This window comes from Calonectris borealis, chromosome 1, assembly GCF_964195595.1.
Source record: "Calonectris borealis chromosome 1, bCalBor7.hap1.2, whole genome shotgun sequence".
In the NCBI taxonomy this organism is placed as follows: Eukaryota; Metazoa; Chordata; class Aves; order Procellariiformes; family Procellariidae; genus Calonectris; species Calonectris borealis.
In genome coordinates, this window is record NC_134312.1 from 93,752,344 (window position 1) to 93,776,798 (window position 24,455).

A 24,455-nucleotide genomic window follows, 5' to 3' on the forward strand; every position below is an offset into this window, starting at 1 on the left:
GATCCCATTTTGTATGCAGATTTCAGTGCTGAATTGAAGGTCTTACAGTCTCATGATGCCAGGGCAGCAGCAGCAGTATCTGGCCATTCCTTTTGCAGTGATCATCAGATGACCTTGAGATTTACCCAGCTGGGGCAGTACAGTTTCTATAAATATCCCATTTTCCAGGATCGTGTTTTCAGCTGTATCAGAGACAACCCTAGAGAAGAATCAATTCAATTGGGCTCACCCTCCCTTCTCTCTCACCCTTCCCCTCCCCCCCCAGCCCTCCCTTACTCTGGGTTGTAAAAAAAGCCTCTGAGGTTTCTGTTTTAGCACTGACCTTCTGAGCTATCTAATGATGAAGATAGGAAGAGGCTGCAACCAGACAGTGAAAAAAGAAAAGCCTTTTGCTAGCAGAGAAATGTGTGAGTAATATACACACTGTTGGACAGTGGCCAAATCACTCTAGTAACGGCTGTTAGTTCCTCTTACCAAGAAAATGATAAAATGAGAAAGAGAAGCTGCAGTTGGGTGTCAGAAATGCTGAGTCGCAACGGGAGAGTGCCGCATCCGATGGAAATTTACCCAAGAGCCAGCGACCTTCACACGCTGGGGACGAGGACCGAAGGCTTGCAGGGATATCCTGCCCTCACTCACACGCTGCTGTACTACCTCCGTATCACCACCCAGGCAGAGCACATCCCGAAAAAGGAGGCCAGGAGATGAGCTCAGGAGCTGTGCAAGCTTCAAGACGGAGTGGGCTGCCAGGACAGCCTCTGTGGCATGAAACAGGGTACTGCTTACACAGCATGCGAGGATGGCTGGCCCCACAGCACTGCCTAGTCTATGGTGATTACCTGCCTCAGGTGATTACTTGCTGCTCATCTGGCCCTTCCCCTGGTCCTTTGGACACATGGTCTTGAAATGAGACAGTTGGGTCCAGCTGACCCATGCCTGGGGCTACCTCACCTGGAGAGAGCAGGTAGCAAGGATGACTTCACAGCTCCCTGCTTTTAGGACTCACGGATTGTGCCTTGTGTCAAGCTAGAGCTTCCCCAGGGGCTGCTTCAATGCATGCCCTGTAGCCATTTTCACAATGTTTCAGGCACTTACTGTAAGCTGAGCACAGGAATACTCTGGCTTCACCTTTGTCAGAGGGTCTGAGGCTTGGGATATCACCAGAACATCTCCCTTCCTCCTCACTCCTAAGTACTGGAACGTAGTCAATGGCTTTGCCTCCAAGGTTGCAGCCTCTCCCTGAAAGATGGTGGGGAGTGGGGGAGGATGTGCAGTAATCCCAGAGGACAAAGGATACAAGACAGTAAATAAGAGTTGTATCTGAAAATTAAGGACAACTACTTGCATCGAGCTGGAAGATGGAAAAAAAGGAAGAGACATAGCTGATGATGCAATGATGGGGATGCTGGCTAGATGGTGCTAGCACGTACTCCTGTGTCAGTACTTTTGTCAGGGAATAATACAACATTATTACTGCTTTTCCTTTAGGCAGAGGTTTCATTTCCATTGCAAGAGCCAGAGAAACTACTGTCTGTTGACGGTACTGCTAATAGAGAACTGGTAGTCCCCAGTGAAGTTCTTGTCCCTTTCAAAGACAAAGGGCTCTGGAATATAAGAAAGATAATGCTCGCTTTGCAGCATGGGGCAATGACAAGCAGTTGATTTTCTCAATCCAGTACTCCTGTGTTGGCTAAACATGCCACAAAATATGATATCTACCTCACGTCACCCTAGAAATCCCCCTTCTCATGCTGTGCTGCAGGGACTCCTTCTTAATCCTCTGGACTATATTGGATTAGGCTCTCCTGGTTGTGCTAATAGAGCTGGCTCCAGTCACCAAGGCAACAGCAGGCTCCTCAGCCCCTGAAAGGAGCGAGTCCACGTGGTAAGGTGAAGATCGTGGCTCAGGAACACCCAGTCCCACGATCTGCACGCTTTCCTTTTGTACATTGTGCTTTTAGTTTGGCTGTATACAGCTTGTGGCACAGCATCCATGCTGCCCTTCAGAAGATCCAAGTCCTGGTACGAGAGATCCTGTGCCTACTGTGGTGAGAAACCAGTGGGCTTCTGGGACACCTGCTGGTGGACTGGTGCTTGACACACCAGGTCGTGTGAAGTTCAGGCCTGCAGAAGGACTATACCCAAACTCCAGAGCTTGGATAAAAGTCTCCTAGCCCTCTTAGTGAGTATCTGTGGTGAACAATACAGCTTGAGGGTAAATTAGATCTTGAAAGTAGGCTCAGACCTAAAACAAACTCCCTACGTAGCTATGGTTTACAGAGAGCCCAGCCACCACTAGAGGGAACAGAAGGCCACAATGAATGACAAAATTATAAGATTGTTCTCTAAAATGAATGCAGTCAACCAGAAAATACTAGTAGACATTCTCATTAAAACTGGAAAAATATACCTGAAATATAGACATCTTCTAATCTGGTAAGAGGAGAAAGTGGAGACTGGGAACAGAGAGCAAGTAGGAATTTTATATCTTTGCCTGTCTTCCAAGCCCAACCACCAACTCTTCCTACAGGCAGTGGAATAAAAGGGGACACCTTACATCTAAGTCTCCCTGAAGCTCTTGATAGGAGGCCAGAGTCAGTGGAGAACTGGGCCAATGAAGGCTAATCGATGTTGTGGAGGGGCACAATACCACAGCGCCAATGGGTTCCCACTAAGGTCTGGGTTGCCAGGAAATTAGGCAAAGCTACAGCCTAGGACAGTATATATTTGGGGAAGAAGAAGAAATCATCTTTGTCATCCATATCAAAAAGATCCTACAAGCCACCCTAAACTGTCTCCTTGCAGTGAGCATAACATGTTGCACATGGAAGCAGAACCAGCTGCATTTGCTGTCCTGGGCTTGCTCCTGGGTGCTCTGTGGACACGAAGCTCTGCACTGGGCTGCAGTGTCCAGCCAGCCTTGCCGTGTGCAACAGTGGGAAAAGAAAGCACCAATGGGAGCAGCTAGAAAGTGGAAGCAAAATTTTGCCCAAGAGGTTAGGAATAACCTCAGCTTCAGCAGCCAGTTATCCAGCACTGAGAGAAATGGGAGCAAACGATGAGACTGAACAGTACAAATCCCTGCAAGTCCTTGCCCATCCTCAGGGTTGGCAGGGAAAGGGCTTCACCAGTCCTGCTGCTGACTGCTCCTTCAGAGCGACTCACACTGCCACAGGTACCCTTTGGCCCGTGCTCAGACAAGAGGAGGGTGCCTTGCTGGGTGCCTTGCTGATGCCAGGCACCTCACACCAGCCCTCCTGCTGGTTGATGGTGCAGAACAGCCAGGAGCCAAAACGGATACAGGGGCAGAGCAGTCCTCACATAGTAATTCTCCCTAAAGGTCAAGGTTGGCTGAATAGTGCCTTGGGAAGAAATTGCACTCTTACTGCCCCTAGTGCCAGTCATTTCAGCATATCTTTAAGTTTTCAGGGCTGTCCCTTTCCTGGCTGATGGATTTATGTGTTTTCATCCTCCACTTCACTATGTCAGGACAACTGCACTAACTTCAACAGTTTCGCTCCTGATTCACACTGCTATAATCAAGAGGATTGTTATTGTTCCCAGGAATGAATGCTGGAGGTCTCTTTTGATCTCTGCATCAGCTACAGGGAAATTTGTAGTAGAAAGTGTCCCATTACTGCCCTTTGTCCATATGACTCATCTTGATCCTGCTGTTATCTCCTACTAACGTAATTCCTAAGAAATACACTTTTTTGGCTTTAGGCTGCCAGTTTTCGTTCCACACCCTTCTTATGCACAAGTTTTCCTCTAATTCCTGTTGGTGCTACCTTGCCCGGCATGGAATGAACCATTTCCCCTCACTCACAGAAGCGAATCCGGTGCAGCCCTGTGCAGGGGATATTGAACACCCGCCGGTCATACTGCAGTGAGAAACTCAGTTCAGAGGCCCCCGACTGAACAACAGCTACAGCACAGCTCCAAAGCTAGCTAATGCATGTGGTTCTTTTTTGGTGTCTCTCCTCCCCCAGAGGAAGAGGAAAACCTTGGGTTAAACGTGGCTGTGGTCACCGTGGCTGCACAGCACAGAAGTCAATGGAACAGCATGGTGTCAATCCAGTCCAGCCCCCATGATGGCACTTTTCAGGTCTGAAGTTGCCTTTACCCTTTCCTCCCACCATCAGGGCCGGTTCAGCTAGCCCTGTTGCCTGCCAAGCACAGCAGCAGTTCTGCTTTCAGCTTCTTACCCAGAGATTCACTCACACATGTACACACACAAGTGTATCAACGCCCGCGCTCATGGCCTGTCTTTCCTTCTCTCTCTTCATCTTCAAATGTCAGCCTCACGGAGGTACTGAGGCTGACTCACTCCAAGGTTACATGCTTTGGCCTCCCCATGACCTGCACGTCAGAGCAATCCTCCTAGGCCAACTTTATCTCAGAGCTTGGCTGTGGGTGGGAATGATGTGCCGGGAAAGAAAGCAAAATTCCTTTATCATTGACAGGGAGGCCTCTGGGTCTCCTTTGACCTAATGCTGCTGGTGAGACAGGCTGATGCCACAAAACAGTACGGGGAACAACTCAGAGATCAGGGAAATTCCAGCTTGCAATTTCAGGTTTTCTATAAGGAGAGTGACGATATGTCTTTATTTGGATCCCAGATCAGGCTTGAAATTTGAACCCTGAAAAACCAGCAGGGTAGCTGAATCCAAGATCTGGAGGTAGGTTTCTCCCTAGTCTTTTCAGAGGAGCGTTTCAGGATTTTTCCATGAGAAACCACACTGCTCAAAGAAGAGCGTTATGGCCTCATCCCATATTGCTGAAGTGTCTCTTATCAAGTGTGTGGTTATGATCCCCTCTTGACCTGGTTACCACAGGAAGACGGCTTCTAAAGTGAAATGTATTTTCACAGCAAGCTAAGCTAAGAAAAAAATCCTCCTGTATAGCAGCCTATTAGCAGCTTAGAAAAATCTGGCCCATCCAGACTTCAGCCATTCACCGTTTCTAGAAGGTCAAGTTTTGTAATACTTTGGCCCCACAGATGTCACTGGGAGCTTTGCTCTTGATTTCTGTGGGGCCAGGGTTTATTTTGAGGGCATTTAATCTCATCAGAAACCAAAAGTACTTCATATACTCTGTGCACATAGGCCTTACCTTCTCATTCAGGAAATGGTATCTCTGTGGGATGATCATGGGCTGACAAGACATCCACATGCATATAAAATCACCATGTCAAGGCCCTAATTTTTCTGAAACTCTTTGCCTCCAAGAGCTATGCAAATTAAGCAATTCACTTTCCCTTCCCTCTGGTAGAAAATAGGCTGAATCAAGAGAGGAATTACAAATGGGACTTGACAGTGTGTAATTCTTCAGAACAATTAGGGCCAACATGGGATAGGAGCTGCGCATTTCACCACTCTTCCATGTGTTCAGATCCACTTGAGAGGTTTGCCGCTGCCCTGGCAGTGATATGGCTGAAGCACTTGAATTATGCAAAGGCCAAAAGAAAATTGAACTGTCTCACAAGCCAGCTCTGTAGCTCTTAAGCCAACTCTCTTTCCCTGGAGCCAGTCTGATGCCAAGATGATATCGCCATACCTTTGGCAGGAAGTCACACCCGAAGAAAAGGAGGGGAGAAATGAAACAGTGAAGCCACACATTACCTTAGCATAACCATACTTACTCAGGCAAGTCTTAGGGACGTGGGGAGCCCATGCCTTGTGGTATGGAGAGACACTTGCCATATGCCCAAGGACCTCACATCAAAATGGTCCACTTTAGTACCTGCACTGCAGATAATCACTGGCAGTCCCTAATTTTGAAGGGATATCTAAATACATACATATATGGAGAAAGTTATACAAATAGGGAGGGATATATAAATATATATAAAAATATATATGGAATTTTACTAAATAAATAACTTTTTGCACTCCTGTTACCTCATGAGCATATCTTTACCTACAATGGAATAAGAGTTGAGGTGGCTGTCTGTTTGAAAGCTCCAATAGGAAGTGCTTCTGTTAGACAACTTTCTTCTCACTCTGGTGTTACAAAAACAAGGCTGCTGTGGGCTGCATGGTGATAGTCAGTGGACCTCAACAAGCCATGAGATAGCTCAAGCATTGCTGACTGGTGATTAAGCATTAACAGACACCAGTCAAAAGTACAGCAAAAGAGGACATCAGAGAGCAGCGAAACAAGATCCTGCTGCAAAATTCCAGCAAGGTAGAGAAAACGTTACATCTACATGGTGAGCCCCTTTCCCTTCCTACTCTCAGCAAATCCTGCCACTTCTGTAAAAGAGTTCTTTTTGCAAACAAACAACAGGGGCGAGGTTTAGACAAGCAGAAAAACAAATTGCCTTCTTGAGCACAAAATGCAGAATGCAAAAGACAACATCAGCCTGAAGAGTCCAGCAATCCATTAACATAAGCTTACATGAGCCACATTTTCCATGTTTCTAAAACACAACTGAAGTAGCTAACATCGCTTACGTGGCGGGAATCCAGAGAAAGAGGCAAGCCAAAGCAAGACCGGGCAGTCCTCCAGCAGAGTGGTTTAGCTTCAAAAACTGAAGTGCACTTAAAACTTTAAGGGGGAACAAGAGGCCAACTTCAGATGCTATTTCACCAACCGTACATGGATTTCCAACCTGATGAGAAATTCCTCTCTCCAGATTAATACTCCCTCATTAGACTATAGTTTAATATATGTGAATGATCCCATTTAAGCAACTGAGACGAGTTTCATCATTCCATTAATTAGCAAGCTGACACTAGCCATTTCCAGTATACTTTCTGCTCTGTATACAGGGCAAATTTCCCCCCAACACAGTAACACATCTACTTATTTAGCAGCAGTCCAGTGCAGAAAGCAGAGAGGATTGATTTTACAAATGAAGAGTGCTTGGGAAATTCTGAATAAGGCAGAATGTAACTAGCATCTAATAAGAAGTGTCATAGACATGTATGAATGAATAATTGCATGTTTAGGATAAGACTTGACAGACTCTGCTCTTGTGGCAAATAGCATAGCAGGGAGGTAATTTTTTGTCTCACCTGAAAACTACCATTTCCACCAGCACCAGAGCATCTAACGTGATCTGCTTGGGCTTGTGGTGCAACACTCTTGGTATTGACTGAATACCTTGCAAATCTCCCATCCATGTTGTTACTCCAGTCACTGATGCTTTTCTTGGGTAGAGCTAATTGGAACATGCTGCAAAGTCGGATCCGCTGGTAGCCAGCTTATCAGCATGGGGCTACTCCTTCTTATGGGTGTTTTGCCCTGCTGTGTTCATACAGATAACTGGTGATGTAAAACAAGTGAGAAGAAAAGTAGGTCTTTAAAATGAAGAATTTTTCCACTGAGCACAGTCAGACAAAAGACATGGTTCCAGAGATCTTCCAGTGCTTTTAGGAGAGAGACAGGGGTAGAAGTCATTTTAGGGAAGATATGTACAGCCAAGTAATCTCAGCCTTAGTGATCTGCAGCGTGCATGTTGCATTGAGCAGGCTAAAGGGGAAAGGCGTTATAAGCCTTATATCAACCCAGCAGCTACCCACAACACAGAAACACTGTCATTACGTATAACTCTGCTCTGCTGACAGCCTTAGTGAAGGGAGCAAGAACTGATTCAGTTTGGAGTCTGAACTCCTACCCCCATCCAGGAGAGAATGTGAAAGAACGGAAACACTGGAAATGAGTAGAGGAGTGGAAAGGAAAAAAAATTGTTCTTCTCTTATTGAAATTGGCAGACAGCTTCCCTGGTGTCCTTACATTGGCAAAGAGCCTCCCCTCCTCCTTAGCAGCTGCCCCTTGTTTCAATGTATTAAAAACAAGATAACAAATCTATCCAGAAAAGGCATTTACACAGTGCCTAAAATTCAAAGAGTGTCCACATCAATAGAAATCAGAATTTTGAATTGGCTATTCTTACTCCACAGAGTACATATTGCCCAGAGCTTTTTGAAATAACCACGTGCAGAAGTTATGTTATTTTTTGGGAAGGATAAAACAAAAAACCAAAACCAAAAAAACACTCAAACCCTAAACACTTCCATTTATCCAGCTGCATCATACATAGATGATTGTTTTTTGGGGGTCCACTGCAGGGCAAACACTGAAGATTTCATCCAGGTAGCATTTGGGGTTTTTTTTCAATGCGGGAATAACAGAAAAAAAATTTGTATTAGGAATCACTGTTGAAATACAGGCTGGGAAAAGATGGCCCTCACCCCACATACGACTGCAGATACTCATACGACAGATACCAAGTCCAGAAGGGCCCAGGGAACACTGTTTTCCAAGTCTACACACACTGCAGGCTCCACAATATTTCAGAATGACCTATTTATAAAGCAAAATACTAATGGCTTATAACACAAAGTTAAATGCCAGCACTATAATGGGCCACAGGAAAAAAGCAGGAAAGATGAGAATTACTGCCAGCGTCCAAGGTCCCTGAAATAGCTGGGAGTTTGCTATGGAAATTCCTAGCTGTTAGCATGTAAAAGAGAAGCAAGACTGGCAGTGGGTGAATGCTGTATGGCATACGCATATATATGGCTGGGGATCAGATCCAGATTCACAAATTTGGAAAATAAGCCCCACTTTTAGGGATAAGACCTGCTGAAAGAGAGGATAAGACAGCGGCAAAATGGTAGAAGGAAAATAAGACAGGAGGAAGATTAGGCACAAAGGAAGGGAATGGCTAAAAACAGGGGAAGAAATGATGGTGACCTGTATTTTTTAATTGCCAGTTTTGCTATAAACTCAGTGCATGACCTGGATGACAAGTAAACCTTGCCGTGCTTTTCCTCAGTTTCCCACATCTGCAAAATATATATAACATTTCTGTACCTTGTAGATATAAATGCCTCAAGATCCTTAAACGGAAAGTGCTAGAAAGCTATAAAATATTACAGTGTAAAAAAGCATAAGATAGGCATAAAGGAGAAAAGCCAACTCAGAAAATAATCACTGGTATCTGTGGAAAAATGTCATTTTGGGTGCCATAAAGAGCTAAGCCATTTATATTCTTAAAAGGAGGCATGGCTGAGAAAAGCAGTGCTCTATCCTTATTACCACTATGGTTCCCAGCAGAGCTTCCTACTGAAAGAACACGCAGTGTAAACAAATAAATGCTGATGTGGTGGTGATAGTGATTGATGAAGACAGATCAGGATCCCATTGTGTTAAGCACTGTGAACACCTAATGATCCTTACTTGAGAGGCTCATATTCAGACTGTAAGCAAGAGACAACAATGGATAGAGTAAGCTGATAGGAGATGTACATACTGCAGTGAAATTGCTTTTTCTAATTGCATTTCATCTTGGTGAAATGATAAGTGATCCCATCATCCCAGCCTCATGTTTATGGGAATCTGGATCTGTCTGTTGTGTATGAAGGCAGCCAGCAATTCTCTGCTGCAGAGGGCAGGGACTGTATCAGGCAATTCGTAGAGCAGTAATTATATGCAAATTATTTACTCTGCAGTGGATGACAGTGAGGAAGGAATTTTTGGCAACACCCTCTCCAGGTTTTTCGCTGTTCCCCAGGGAATCTTTGCCTAAGTGAAGGGCACTTATGAGGTACATTATTTCCTTATTCCTGCAGCTTGGGCATTATTTTGTCTGCAGCGCTGCGGGGATCTTAGCATGCAGCTTTGGACTTTGCCAGTCAGGTCATTGGATTACTGAAGCAAAGCAGTGAAGTCAATGCAGCAAAAATGCTGATTGTACTACAGTCCGGGAGAAGTGCTATTCATATTCAACTCACGGTAAAGCCTGTTACGACATCATAAATCCTCCGTAGCAGCAAGAGCAGGACAAGGGAGAGAAGCCTGCTGTCTCTGCCTTTCTTGCACAGCCTATTCTCGGCGCTGTGCATCATGGTCTCCTTCATTGCCCTCCATCACTTCTGCACAGTTCAGACAGACTTTGAGATCTAGGTTTGCAGGGTTATGAGTTAGCAAAGGCCTTTTCCACCACGACACAAAGGCCACAAAAGCCAAGGAGTTTTCTGCTGTCGATCCAAATGTTTGTGCTCTGAGTAAATTTGACATAAGAAATATGGAGTCCCCCATGATGCCAATATTAACAACAATTTTCAGAGTACAACAGCATTTTAAGTGGGGAAAAAAGAGACAAGGCTCTTGGAAGAAATAAAAGCAGTTGTAAATGTCAAATTCATTTAATGTCAGGAAATCATATGTCTAGAGAGACAGGCTAATAGTAGTTATTATAACTGCTGGTTAAGAAACAATTTTTCGTTTTCTGCTGAATAGCTGGAAGCTTTTTTCCCCATCTTTTTCCACAATAGGACAAGACAGAGACTCTTGTGAGCTTTTCTGTGAAAAAAAAAAAACAGAAAGCAAGAAGCAAATAGTAAATAGCTGGGGAATATGGGCATTTGCTTGGGGTTGCAAGACACTGATTGTCAAATCCATAGGAAGAGACAGTAACTTAGTGACAGAGCTTACAGCATCAGGCCAGAAAGGCCAAAAATGAGCAGAAGGCCAAACAGGAACATGAAGAGGCAAATTTGCTAAAGAATACAGAACAGTCTAGTGGCAGAGCCAGCTTGAGCTGTGACTCAACCCAGTGTGTCAGGATTTATTAACCCAGGACTCCAGGTTTTAATAAACCAGTGAACTGCTGATAGGCTGAAGCTTAGGTTTAAATACACAAAAATATTGTTGAGAGGAAGATATTAAAAGGGTTTCAAGCAATTAGCACAGTTCTTTTATTGGGTGCAAGGTTGCCAGGGCATCTGGAGAGTTGCAGCGCTACTGGGTTAGGGACAATGACAGTTCCCCAGGCAACTGATCTAACCCATTGCTGATACAAAAGAACATTGATGCACTCTTTTTAGCTGCTGGGTTTTGCATCCTTCCTAGAAATAACCAGGTGAGACATGGCAAATGTGCCTAATACAGGCTGAGAAACAGTCTTTGACTTTCACTGCATGTGTGGCATGCCTCTGCATCTGCGCTGCTAAGTATTCTAAGGGCACAGAGGCAGGACACTCCTCCTAAACTGAAAAATATACCATTTTCAAGATATCATTTTGAAGGGGATAGTGATAAAGACAACTATAGAGCAGAGGAGTGCAGAAGTAGCAGAGTAACAGTAGCTTCAATTCTATTATCAAGTTCCTTTGGTCACAAAGATATTACATTGCCAGGCACTGTAACTTATACTTTCTGTTTGCAGGTGGAAAAATGAGAGGTTGTGCATTCTCCATCCTTGGAGGTTTTCAAGACTGGATGAAGCTGTGAGCAGCCTGCTCTGACCTTCAGCAAGCCCTGTTTTGAACAAGAGCTTGCACCAGAAACCTTCAGAGGTGCCTTCCAACCTGAACTATCCTGTGCTCATCGTAGCATGAGGAAGGCGAGGTGTCGCTGCCCATGGTTAGTAGAATGGCGACTTCTGGCCCTTATTCCCTTTAGCTGGTGCTGAAAATTTGATGACTGCTGAAGACAAACGCTTCCATTTCCCATGCTTCACCAGAAAGTGTCACTGGGTACAGCTACAGAGGCAGCTTAACCCAAGTAGTCCACAGACATCTTTAGTTAGCTTAAATCATCAGCTCCAGAACCAATGAGTGCTGACACTTTGCATTGTGCTGTGTGGACATAAAATTTAGCCAGGCATTCAAGTAATGAGCCAAAATTTTTCTTCATCATGTCATATTCCCTTGAAGGCAGTCACAAAATATAAGCACAAACTATTCCACTACTGCCTGTCATGCCTGCTCTTCTAATATCTCACCTTATGAACAACCCAAACACATAACTTTGTTTCCAGAAGTTTTTTAGAGTTCTGCTGATTCTTCTTCATTCTTTCCATGTCTATCTTTACATATACTGGCAACTATTTTCTCATCATTTATCCGTATAAAACAAATAATAACACCAAAGTTATGCACTCTCAAGGCTACTCTTCCACAGATCCACAGTGTTCTCTGATCATAGAATCATAGAATATTTTGGGTCGGAAGGGACCTTTAAAGGTCATCTAGTCCAACCCCCCCTGCCATGGGCAGGGACATCTTCAACTAGATCAGGTTGCTCAGAGCCCCGTCCAACCTGACCTTGAATGTTGCCAGGAATGGGGCATCTACCACCTCTCTGGGCAACCTGTTCCAGTGTTTCACTACCCTCATTGTAAAAAATGTCTTCCTTGTATCTAGCCTAAATCTACCCTCTTTTAATTTAAATCCATTCCCCCTTGTCCTGTCACAACAGGCCCTGCTAAAAAGTTTGTCCCCATCTTTCTTATAAGCCCCTTTCAAGTACTGATAGGCCACAATAAGGTCTCCCTGGAGCCTTCTCTCCTCCAGGCTGAATAACCCCAACTCTCTCAGCCTTTCTTCACAGGAGAGGCGTTCCATCCCCCTGATCATTTTCGTGGCCCTCCTCTGGACCTGCTCCAACAGGTCCATGTCTTTCTGGTGGTGAGGGCTCCAGGGCTGGACGCAGTACTCCAGGTGGGGTCTCACCAGAGCGGAGTAGAGGGGCAGAATCACCTCCCTTGACCTGCTGGCCACGCTGCTTTTGATGCAGCCCACGATACGGTTGGGCTTCTGGGCTGCGAGTGCACATTGCTGGCTCAGGTCCATTGCTTTTCATCCACCAGTACCCCCAAGTCCTTCTCGGCAGGGCTGCTCTCAATCCCTTCATCCCCCCGCCTGTGTTGATATTGGGGGTTGCCCCAACCCCGGTGCAGGACCTTGCACTTGGCCTTGTTGAACCTCATGAGATTCGCACAGGCCCACTTTTCGAGCTTGTCCAGGTCCCTCTGGATGGCATCCCGTCCATCAGGTGTGTTGACCGTACCACTCAGCTTGGTGTCGTCTGCAAACTTGCTGAGGGTGCACTCGATCCCACTGTCTATGTCATTGATGAAGATATTAAACATTACTGGTCCCAATATGGACCCCAGCAGGACACCACTTGTCACCGATCTCCATCTGGACATTGAGCCATTGACCACTACCCTCTGGATGCGTCCATCCAACCAATTCCTCACCCACTGGACAGTCCACCCATCAAATCCATACCTCTCCAATTTAGAGAGAAGGATGTTGTGGGGGATCGTGTCAAAGGCCTTACAGATGTCCAGATAGACGACATCGGTAGCCCTTCCCTTGTCCACTGATGTAGTCACTCCATCATAGAAGGCCACTGAGTTGGTCAGGCAGGACTTACCCTTGGTGAAGCCATGCTGGCTGTCTCGAATCACCTCCCTGTCCTCCATGTGCCTTAGCATAGCTTTCAGGAGGATCTGTTCCATGATCTTCCCAGGCACAGAGGTGAGACTGACTGGCCTGTAGTTCCCCGGGTCTTCCTTTTTTCCCTTTTAAAAAATGGGGGTTATGTTTCCCCTTTTCCAGTCACCAGGGACTTCACATGACTGCTGTGGCTTTTCAAATATCATGGAGAGTGGCTTGGCAACTACATCAGCCAATTCCCTCATGACTCTGGGATGCATCTCGTCAGGTCCCATAAACTTATGTATGTTCAGGTTCCTCAGGTGCTCACGAACCTGATCTGCTCTTCTCTGCTGCTGATGAGCAGTGGCTGTAAATATGCTAAAGGTGAGAAGAGAAACAGGGAGTCTGCTGCCCTAAGAAAGGTGTTGGGAACTCTCAATGCAATAAGATAACCTAGAGCATAGCGCAAAGAAAAGGAAAGGATTCATTATTATTATTATTATATATTATTAAAGGATGTAGTTGACAAGCCATCAGAATTCAATGTGATTAGAAAAGGTAAAGGCAGTAATAGCTATGTAGGCATTCTCCTGCTTCTTGGTGAACACAGTTACTGCTGGGATCTAGCATGGTGTCAGGCACACCAAAGAAATACAAGAGTGCTCTTACAAAAATGACCTGCCACGTGGATGGGCATAAGACATGAGAAGCTGTGTGGTGCGAAGCCAAATCTGCATGTTTGAAAGCTGAGAGCAGGCTCAGGAACTACATGGTTCAAGCATGTAAATACCAGATAATGAAATCAAGTTTCAGGGGCTCTGAGTTACGCTTGTTGTGGTGATGAGGAGGAGCTGATCTGCCCCAGCCCCACGGAGAAGCTGAACTAAGAAATAGGCAATTTGTAGCAATAGCGATCGTTGTAACTGCATGTAACAACAAGGTGGGTGGGGAGGAAGCACATCATAGATCAGAAATAATTATGGCAGCTGGAACTACTGCAAAAGTAGTCCCTAAAAGACTAGAGGTACCAGCTTTTATGAACTTGGGAATAAAAAACTTATACCAATATAGGAAGGTGCAGAATAGGTCAAGCACATATGTTTTTGGTTTTGTGCAAACTCTATCAGAATGGTATCTGAGTCAGGGCAGTGTCAAACCTGCCTGTCACATGCACTGAAATAGTTATCGCCCAGTTAAACCAGAGGACTATCAAGATCTTTGTTACCTGACTGTGTTCTATTCATTTGAACAGATACAATGACTACAGAGACTGGGTGTCAGATATTGTTGCGTTCTCCATATTCCAGTTTTTTGTTTGAAACCCCAGATATTTCCCAGGGGAAGGCAACTTTCCTTTGAGCTGTCACTGTGCTGTCACCTCTGCACAGCAGGTGAGCAGGAGCTGCTCCTTATTAGCCAAACAGAGTAGCAGCAAGGATGACCTCCAGCCACCCCCTGCTTACAAGATAATGAAGCAAGATTTGTAAATGCCATGTAATGAGGGTCTTGACAACAGCAGTTGCCAGTGACACTTGGAGAAAGTCTATAATCCCCTGACAAAGGTGAAGAACTTGTAGCATGAGGAGGCAGATCTGACCTAGCTTTCATTCACCTGGCCAAGGTATCCACAGCAGCAAAGATGATGAGTCTTAGACAGCAGCATAAACCAGCGGCCACGTAAAGGGGCAGGGACCCAGGTGGTTTTGTACTCTGCGGTGCTCACATAGTGGGATGAGGAGTCCCAGGCAGAGGGGAAGGAGGACAGAGACCCGTGCAGAGCAGCAGGGCCTTTTCTGAGTCTGGGCAGATGGACCTCATTTGGCACAGCCACGGAAAGCCACAATTATCATCCACCCCCCTGGACTCTGGGGACTATCGGCTTGAGTGCTCTCATTAGCAGCTTCACTTCTCATAGCCAGCAAAGGGGGGTGGCATGTGGGGAGGAAGGAGCGTGAAGCAGCCCTGGGATCTGGGAGGACACAAGGAGGACAAAGCAGGGTGAGACAAGGGAGTTGGATTACAACAGCAGGAGCATGGGATTGTCTCAGTGCAAATGCCAAGGAGCTACTTCTGGAGCAGGTCAATCTAACCTGCAGTGATAGGGTTAATTTTAAATTGGCAGAGAGCTTCTCGGACTTTTTCACTTCCACCGTCAAATCTCTGGGGCTGGCAGTTGCTAATTACAATAATGCAAGGTCACAGTCACATGAGGAGTGGTGGATGGCTGAGCCGGGCTGAAAATCCAGAAGGTCAGATCGCAATGAATTATAGTGACAGGACGCAGAAGCCCCTTCCCTGAATTTTCTCTTCCTCTCTCCCCACTTCTTCCCCCCACCATCTGCAGCACCACAAAAGCAAAAAAGTAAAGAAAAGAGAACTCATTCTCAAGACTGGAATGCAAATAGACGGAGGGCACCGGGAGCTGGGCGGGGAGCTGGGTTTCAATGGCTACGCTGTCACTCCAGCTATCCAAATTCACAAACCATATGGCCAAAAGGGACCAACTAAGCATCTCTTTTCATTTCCCACATAACTTGGGCTGGCAGACAGCACCCAGCTTTATTGACTGTTAAAGAAAGATCATTCTGAACTCTTAAGATTTTGTTTTGACACAAAGAAGCCTGCACAAAGAAAGTGCAAAACACCACGAGCTCTGAGTGTTCCTTTTCCGCATTTGCTTTGCACTGGCCTGAATGATCATGCAGAGAGTTTTGCATGTAAAACTGAGATACTCTTAAGTCACATTCTCACCCCTTCTCCCCCTCATCTAGCACAGAGAAAACTGGTTTTGGCTCAGTCCCATTCCCATGACCAGCAAGTGAATTACAGCTACTGCCACTCTCACATCAAAGATCAACCCAGCCCTGACCTCAGACTTATTCTGTGGGTCTGTGCAGAGCTGTTATGAGTGATTAGTTCAGAATTTCCCCTCCAGCATTTCACAGCAATGTTATGATCTGTAGGTCATGGTATATGCAAGAGAAAGCCATGTGAGAACTTTCTAATGATACCAAAATTCAGTGAAGGAGAAACCTGCTCACCATCCACAACGGCTGGTTTCCATGACAAGGATCACAGCTGACTGACCTCTTAATGCTGTTCAGTCTGACGGCTACAGTCACGCCCCTGGAAAAGGGTGGCCCATATTAAGCCCCAGGTCAGAAGTCCATGGATTTTGAAAATGCTACAGCTGGCTGCTGTGGCCTTTTCTAAAAGGTTCCCCATGGATTAACCTGAAAGAAAAGGTAACTGAGCCATACGTGGAAACAAGCTTTGTGTGAGTCTTACAAAACAAACAAAATAGGACTTGCACCTCTTTTGTATCTCTTCTCAGATTATGAAGAATACTTCAAAAATACTTTGGTTGCTTTTTCTAACTTCTTCTGCATTCGAATTAACATTTTTCCTACCCATTTTATCACAACAGCTTTCTCAATGCTTCAAGAATCAGCTGAAGCTACACATTTTGAGGCCAAACTTAAAACAAGTTCAGAGAGGGAGAAGGTAATTTTTCATAGATCTATTGAAAACTCCTTATGCATCAGGTTTAGTACCAATTTCACTCAAATGTCCAACAAGCCCACTGCAGAAGAAATCTCTTTCTGAAGGAGTCATATGAAGTTTTAGAACATTACTGCTTCTGGTGATCTGGTGACGATGCTCTTCCAAGAAAGCTCTCCAGCCATATCAAGTAGGAACCACCAACTTCTAGACAGCACAGAGATAGCCAAGCTTGAATTTAGCCCAAAGACTAAAAATAAAGCTATTATATTAAAAAAAGATGAGGAGATCTTCAATGAAAAGGGGGATTCAGTTACTCAGCTCACGTATAAAAAGGTCCTGGTAAAATGCTGCCTGCTAAATCTATGAGGAGGTTCAGCACCGACTCAGCCTGAAGCATCTGGCTTTCTCCTGAATCAATGCTACCTGAATTTCCTGTAGCCTCGAAGCTTTTTTCTTTCCCTTTGGCAGCTTCACCTTCAAACACTGCACCCCGCCTGACCAGGCTTAATATGGGACTGTAGCTAAAGGCCTGTTACAGATTTTAAGCATACATGCTAAAAGAAATAGTGATAACAACAACAACAACAGCTACAGCAATAAGGAAAGACCTTTTTAGCAAAGAGTACTGGGAAAAAAACACCTAGCTTTTAGCAGTGACATGTAATTGGAAAAATACCATGCCCTGTCCTGACATTTGAAACTGTAATTGCAAACACACATCAAATTGGTTTTTCCTCATTGTAATGATCCTGGAAGAGTCACTGTAATAGCAACAGCTCTGTAACTTGCAACAACTTTAGGGAATGAATTTATTAGCACAAATGGTAAGAGTTACCAGAACAGGGCAACTTTTACAGCATGATGCGCCGAGCGGGGAGGAGCAGTTATATCACTGCTCTGACAAAAGCCTGTATTAAACCGTGATTAAACCATGCAGGAGGTGAAAGAGCGGGAATCATCTAACTTCTTCACTACTAGTGGACCTGAACAAAAAATGCATCATTTTCTGTTCATAAGCTGTACATGACTTCTTACTACATTTACGTAATTACACCGTTCCTCATGCCCAGAACGGATTAAATATCCCCTAGTAAATCTATTTGAAATTATTTCTGGGGAGAGATCTGTGGAAGTCAGTAATGATGGCAACAGGCTTCTGGATTATTTAACGACAGAATATTCTGTGTAGACATTCTAGGATGTCTGCATAAACCCTGCAGTTGATAAGGATGTCTCCCCTTGCACAATTTAGCTCTTTTCCTCTCTCCAAATTTTCCCTGCTCAAAGCTTTGTGTGAGCAGGGAAAAGTTTGTCACAAAGGTTTCTGACTGTCACTTTTGTACCCACTTTTAGGGGTAATCTGATCTAGGAATAGTGATCAATCTATGAAACAGCTGTTCACCGATTACTTGAAAACTACATTTTCAAAATGTTAGATTTCAGAGTTGCAGGTGGAAAAGATTTATCACGGTGTCTAGCCGGTTCCCCAGACCAGGAAAATTTGTTTCAGTTGTTTCTTTACTAATGTTTCAGTGCAGCTTCCTTACCCTTTCCTCAGAGACTTTATGACTTAAGTTTTGCATTTCCTGTTTGCTTCTATTTAGCCCATGATTTAATACTACACATGCAGGCAGGAAGCTATTACAAAAGTAATCCAAAGGCTTATGTTAATCTTGGAAAAATAGCACTGCAGCTCGTGCTTTTTTCCTCCACAGCAATATTCCAGGTGGTATCGTATCAGAATTTTCTACAGCTACTTCCAAAGAGAAATCAGCTCTGCAATATCCTCTAGTATCGTAGGATCTTAAGTAGTAGCTTCCCTTTTACAAAGAAAAAGCTACACAAAGTAGAACCAGCGTCTCTGTAGGGAAGCAGCAGGAAAAAGGTGTTGGGAAAAGGTGTGCTTTCCCAGGGCTGGAGTCTGACGCTGACAGTCTAGATGCTGGAGTTTAAAATCTGTTTCTAGCCCTGAGGTACTGGTGGACATTGGGCAGATCACTGGACCTACTGTGTAAAATAAGGGGTTTTAAATCTTTCCTACTTTTCAAGAAGGGGATTGAACTTAATTAAAGTACTTTGAGAACATCAAGCAAAAAGTGCTAGGGAAAAAATCATTAACAGTAGGAAGCCTTGACAAATGAACCCCAGCCTTCACCGTATACATTACTCTGAAAGAAGGTAATAACTTTGAGCTAAAAGGTTGACAAGAATAATCTTTGTCCCTTGTGAAGCACAGCTTTCTAGCAGCTTCATCCTTCTCCACATTATCAAGGCTTCTGTAACCTCATTTCAAAAACATTAATAAAGGCACCCCAAGTCCTCACACTTTTATAAAAACTGTCATTCTGCAAAGATGGCAAGGAAAAGTAATCAGTAATTGAATTCAATTTACAGCTCCCAGATCATGCAGCCTCCCTGACTCATCCAAGCCACTCTGCTTTATCAGAACAGCCAGCATCACTCTGAGACAGTGTGTAATAAAATACGGAAAATGTGTTCCAAATGTGCGACCTCACTGATGCAATGAGCTGACATGAAAAACACTTTCTTCTCACTGTGAAATGCCATGATGCAGTTGCATTAGCTTGGAAGCAGATGTATATTGCTGCTGCTACTGTCACTGCTTCTGCCATACCTGTTCTGTGTACAGAGGACTTCAGGGCTTAGGGGATACACACTCAGCCTCCTTCACCAGCACAAAATGCAAAGCTTCACTTCTGGCTATAGTCCTGAGTAATATGGGACTCTTGTGCATCTAAAGGATGAAGTGCTGTGAGGGAACACCCTTATATGCCCCTTCTGCCCTCACAGTGGGGCAACAAACTGGTTGCCCATGAGTCAAACCTTTGCAGACGCAGGAACTTCAGCAGCACGGCTATTTCAATAAAACCAGATGACACTGCTTTCATGCAACCCAGTTTTGTAGACACAGGTCTAGCTGTACCTGTCACTGACCAAGTCTGAACCCTTGCTATTCTCTCTGTGTTTGCTCTAGTCTCTCGGTATTTGCCAAATAATAAAGCTTTTCTGTTCTTTCTTCTATTTTAGTATAGAGCTTGGGTGCTAAAATAAAACCCATTAAGCTGGCTACTGTTATTCATTCGAATAGTACTACTGCATCTGTGATTTTAGTTCAAACCACTGCAATCTCTCTGCATTTCATGGCTGTAACATGGCATGGTAAGAGAATACTGCAGCATTTCTCCTAATGGCTCCAAAGCACTAATAACACCTGCAGCGTTAAGTAACGCTGCATCTAGTATCTGCAGCAGGAGAGAAACACAGAATAATTCAGGTTGGAAAGGACATTCCTCTTAAGGCCTGTGGTCCAAACTGTGCTCAAAGCAGAGCTAACTTCTAAGATAGGCTAGGGAGCAGGGGTATCAAGAATAATCACTTTCATCTCCCATCATTGGGCAAGACAGAAATTAAATACTTGTTTGTGTGGATTAAATGCAGCGTTTCTAAGAATTGGTAGGGAATAAAATTACCAGCCAATATAGATTCCACAGCAAGGAACTGGTAATGAAAGGTTGGTCTTAGCACCTCATATTTACTCTTTCATTTACACTTTCTGCTTTTCCAAAGTTTGGATGTGCAAGGCATGCAGCTGACATTTTTGAAGTCAAATTAAAGGGTAAGTAATTTCAGAGAGGGACTGATTTTTAAATATTGTTGAGTTTTCTCCTAGTGCAAACTCTAGCTGAAGCCAACCACCGTCACCAAGCTGCAGACTAGTTTGCAGTTCTTCTAGCCACTGGCTTTTGAACTGCTATGTTTGATTCACTGGCCAGAACAGAATAAGGCATAGTGGTTAACATGCCAGTGAGTCAATGGAAACACAGCTAAAATTGCAACTCTCAGCACTGGCAACATCAGTGGAATTATCTGGGTTGGAGCAATGGTGTGAAATGTTAGCGAAAAAAGTCGCATGTAGCCTCAGCTTTGCTCCATGAACAAAGCAGCTGTGAACTGCAGAGCTGAACGAGCATTACTCAGAAACAAAATTCAGGTATGCACAATATTCTCTTTTTTTAACCCCTACAGGAATTTTCAAATCACAGTTCCTCCCACTCACAAATACCACCCTTCTTCAAGGTGACTAAAAACCATCATGTCCCTCCTATAAGAAATTCTGCTTTCTTCTGTTTTTATTCAGTATCAGAATGAAGCACAGAATTTAATATTAAAAGTTCCCAGAAAGCATTGGATCCAGAAACGCAGAAAACTGTAGATTTTCAGGCAGTCCCTGGTCAGGACATGTCTGCACTGCCACAACTGCTACAGGGAGTTGTAGTTCCACATCTCTCGTGTTCGCTATCTTCCCTGCACAGCTTTTTCCCCCAGCCAAATCACTTCTTGATCACAGTGCAGCATGGAAGTGCCACCCTATCCACTAACCGGGATCAGGCAGGGTAGGCTGCATGTAGGAAGTGTCAGCAGACACCTCGAAGCCTCACATGCAAGACAAAGGCAGACAAAGGAAGACTGTGCTCTGCTCTCCATAGAACCCTCCTCCCCCTTCTAATCCCCTCTTTCCCCTGATTTTGTGTGGGTTATGTAAGGACTTCCTTCCCAGGAATGGTGCTTATAAAGGGTTATGTGAGGTGAGGATCGTATATACATGATAATGTGGTGCTTTCTGCTAAAACGTCTTCCAGAATGCCTCTCGGGCATATGCAGCAGTGTGCAGTGCTCCCAGATGTTGACTAGTCTAAGGAAGTAAGAGGGAAAAAATATGAGTTAGCTGAAAAACTCATGTGAGACCGTGCAGTTCAAGTCTGGTGCCCATCAGATAACTACGGGGTTTTTAACCTTAAATTTCCTCTCTCTTTAGACTTTGGCTACCTGTGTCCCCTAATGTTACCTAAGATCTAGAGGAGGGCAGCTCCAAGGAAAGGGCTGTTCTGTGCTGTTTCCATAGCCCTCTTCCCCCGCCATCTGGGGCTGCTACAGCTGGAGGTGAGGCACTGAGCTAGATCAGCAGCTCTCGGTTGCCAGGTTCATGTGGATCTGCACTGGCTGCAAGCATGGACAATTGAGATATTGCTGCACTGGGTTCCTGGCAAAGAACTCAACCCCCACTTACAGTTTGTCACACAAGGCTCTGCTACAAAAAAGCCACTAGCTAAAGGCACAAAAGTGCCTGGTTGATGAGGCTGAAGGCAGCTTTTGAGATCTGGGGCTGGTTAGTAAAGGCACCTGCCTCCTGGGATGCTTATGCTCCTGCAAAGCAATGACCAGGCATGATGGGTTTGGAGATCCCTAGAGAAGAGCAAGTCCACTGTTACCCATCACAGATCTTTCTGATAGTATCAGCAACAGAATAAAAGCTCATACACATTTTTTTCTGTGCATGGCCCAAATGGGGAAGAAGGGTAGTGAAAAGAGTGGAGGAGAAACTTGCAGCAAGAAGCAGTCTCTGGGTCCTTTGCAGTGATTTCACTGGAAGAGACAGGATCTGAATCTAGAGCTGTTCCAAGCGTCACACATTTCACTAGTAACACAGCATAGGCAAAATATGCATATGTAGACTTAGATTGACTTTAGACTGTCTTGTTAAAACATGCTCACGTCCCACAGTTTTCTACGGGTCAAGTACACAGGTAAGTAAAGCACACCGTTCCACACTCTCCTGAATAGGGTGGATTCCTGATAAAGAAATTACCTGGGGATGTGGCATACAAACACATTTCCAAGTGGCAAGTCAGGTTTTGAATTTGCAGCACAGCAGTTCCTCAGCAGTAGCCCCACGTTTCTAGCCCATGATAAATGCAAGGTAGCTTAAAGGGCCTTGCTCAAAGATTTCAATAGGCTATGGTGACACATGAAGCTTATCTCATAGTAACTTGCTTATGTTCTTTTTCCTCACATTAAAACGTCTGCCAAGTCCACGGTTTTACAGTGCTCACAAAATCAATTCTTCTTGGAAGAGGCCAATGCCCTACTTCTCAGGGTGGGCTGTTTCCATGCCAAGCCAGAGTCTCAGTCATTTGGGCTCCACCCCCCCTCCAACCAAACCAAACCAAAATGTCTAAAGGATTTTTTACAACAGGAGCAGTGAATTCCCCAACCTTGCCAATTCCCTTCTTTCTAGGGACTGGCAGAATCATGTCACACATATTTAGGGGAAAGAGAGTGGGGACACACACACATGATCATATTTTGTTGCATGTTACTAATGATGGAAAATGGCAACTTCAAATAGAGCTTTAATTTCAAATAAAGTGGTTTTAAAACTTAACCAACCGCTGTCTTGAGGATAAAAGTGGGATGTCTGTGACAGTTGTACTACAATGTGTATATGGCTGTATACAGTAGCTCTGCAGCAAGGGATCACAGATGGTTTGTGGTGGTGGGAAGACCCTGCTCTTTCGGCCTGCAGACTCACTGTGCTTGCAGAATTCCACCTTAAAAGTAATTGGACATGTCTGTAACTCAGAGAAGGTTTGCTAAGCAATGACACATTGCACTTGGATCTGGAAGCATAACATCTGGAAGCCAAATGTTAGAGGCGATATAAAAGGGCCAGCCCAACAAACCAGTGGGGCATTTCTAAGCCAGGAACATCCTCAGGATGGACCTCGTCCTTCTCTGTGTGTTCCTGCCTCTGGTGACCGTGGCATGGGGCCAGTACAGTGACTATTACTACGGTCCTTATAACTACGGAGATAATGATGAATGGGCCAATGTGTACCGGCAGGGTTTCAACTTCCAGTGCCCGCACGGGCAGGTGATCGTGGCCGTCAGGAGTGTTTTCAACAAGAAGGAAGGCTCCGACAGACTGTGGAACTACGCCTGCATGCCGGCGGCCCAGAGCCTCGGTGAGCCGACAGAGTGCTGGTGGGAAGAGATCAACAGGGCAGGAACCGAATGGTAGGATACCCCCAACCATCCCCGGAGGGCGCAGCCCTGATACCCCCTGTAGAATGTGGGTGCTAATACTGCGGTCAGAGCATTGCAAACGCATATTAATGCCATCATAACCAGCGGCTTCACTGCCCTGAACGACTGCCTGAGACTCATTAATCACAATGCATGTGTGTGAGGCAATCAGCATCACGTTTGCCTTCTCTGTAGCAATTTCTTGCTGGAGGGTCTCAGTGTGCTTTAGAAATGCTGTGTCATTTGGTCACTCACAACCTCAGCTGCAAAGTGGTTCAGTCTTGCTATTGTTGTTTCACAGATGAGGAAAATGAGGCATGAACCTTCAGTGAGGAGAAGATAAAGTCCCTCTTGAAAGACCACATATTGAATCAGTGACTAAACTGGAGAACAAATTGTAAAACTCCTCACTCCGTCCTCCTGTTCTTATCACTAGAAAAAAAAAATCTTCTCTGTATTGCACTGGCTTTTCTCTTTGTGTTTTTGTTGCTAAGCTTTTTGGCTTAGGCCCAGTCAAAGGCTGTTTTCTAATCATGCTGGTATTACCGGAGCCAAAAATCCACACTAACAAGCTATGATGATGGCATATATATGCATGATAATGACAGCAGAAGATCATGTTAATTCCCTAATACAGTCAGTTTTGGTTAACTAAAGGTTACATTTTCCATCAACCTTAGAGGCAAAGGTGATCACATTTTATAGCCACGACAATTTCTGGAAATATGTGTAGTGTTTCATGTTTAGGCAGCACATACCCAGTATTTAACTACCTTCTGTTTTTTTCATGAAATGTGAAATACGGTTTTGGAAAACTCTGAGTTTGAAATATTCTTGGGACAGAATGAAATGAATGCAAGAATATTTTCAAATACTTGAAATGGT

The 24,455-nt window shown here is 44.7% G+C and overlaps 1 protein-coding gene across 1 annotated transcript in view; it reads left to right on the forward strand.

The window, feature by feature from the left end:
• The first annotated feature begins 23,231 nt into the window (after positions 1-23,231).
• The window catches only part of DPT (dermatopontin), a 28,956-nt gene continuing 27,732 nt past the window's right edge, over positions 23,232-24,455 (forward strand). The window contains exon 1 of the mRNA XM_075171244.1: positions 23,232-23,561. Within this exon, the coding sequence (XP_075027345.1) occupies positions 23,263-23,561 (299 nt within the window). The 5' untranslated portion in view covers positions 23,232-23,262. The remainder of the gene's footprint in view (positions 23,562-24,455) is intronic.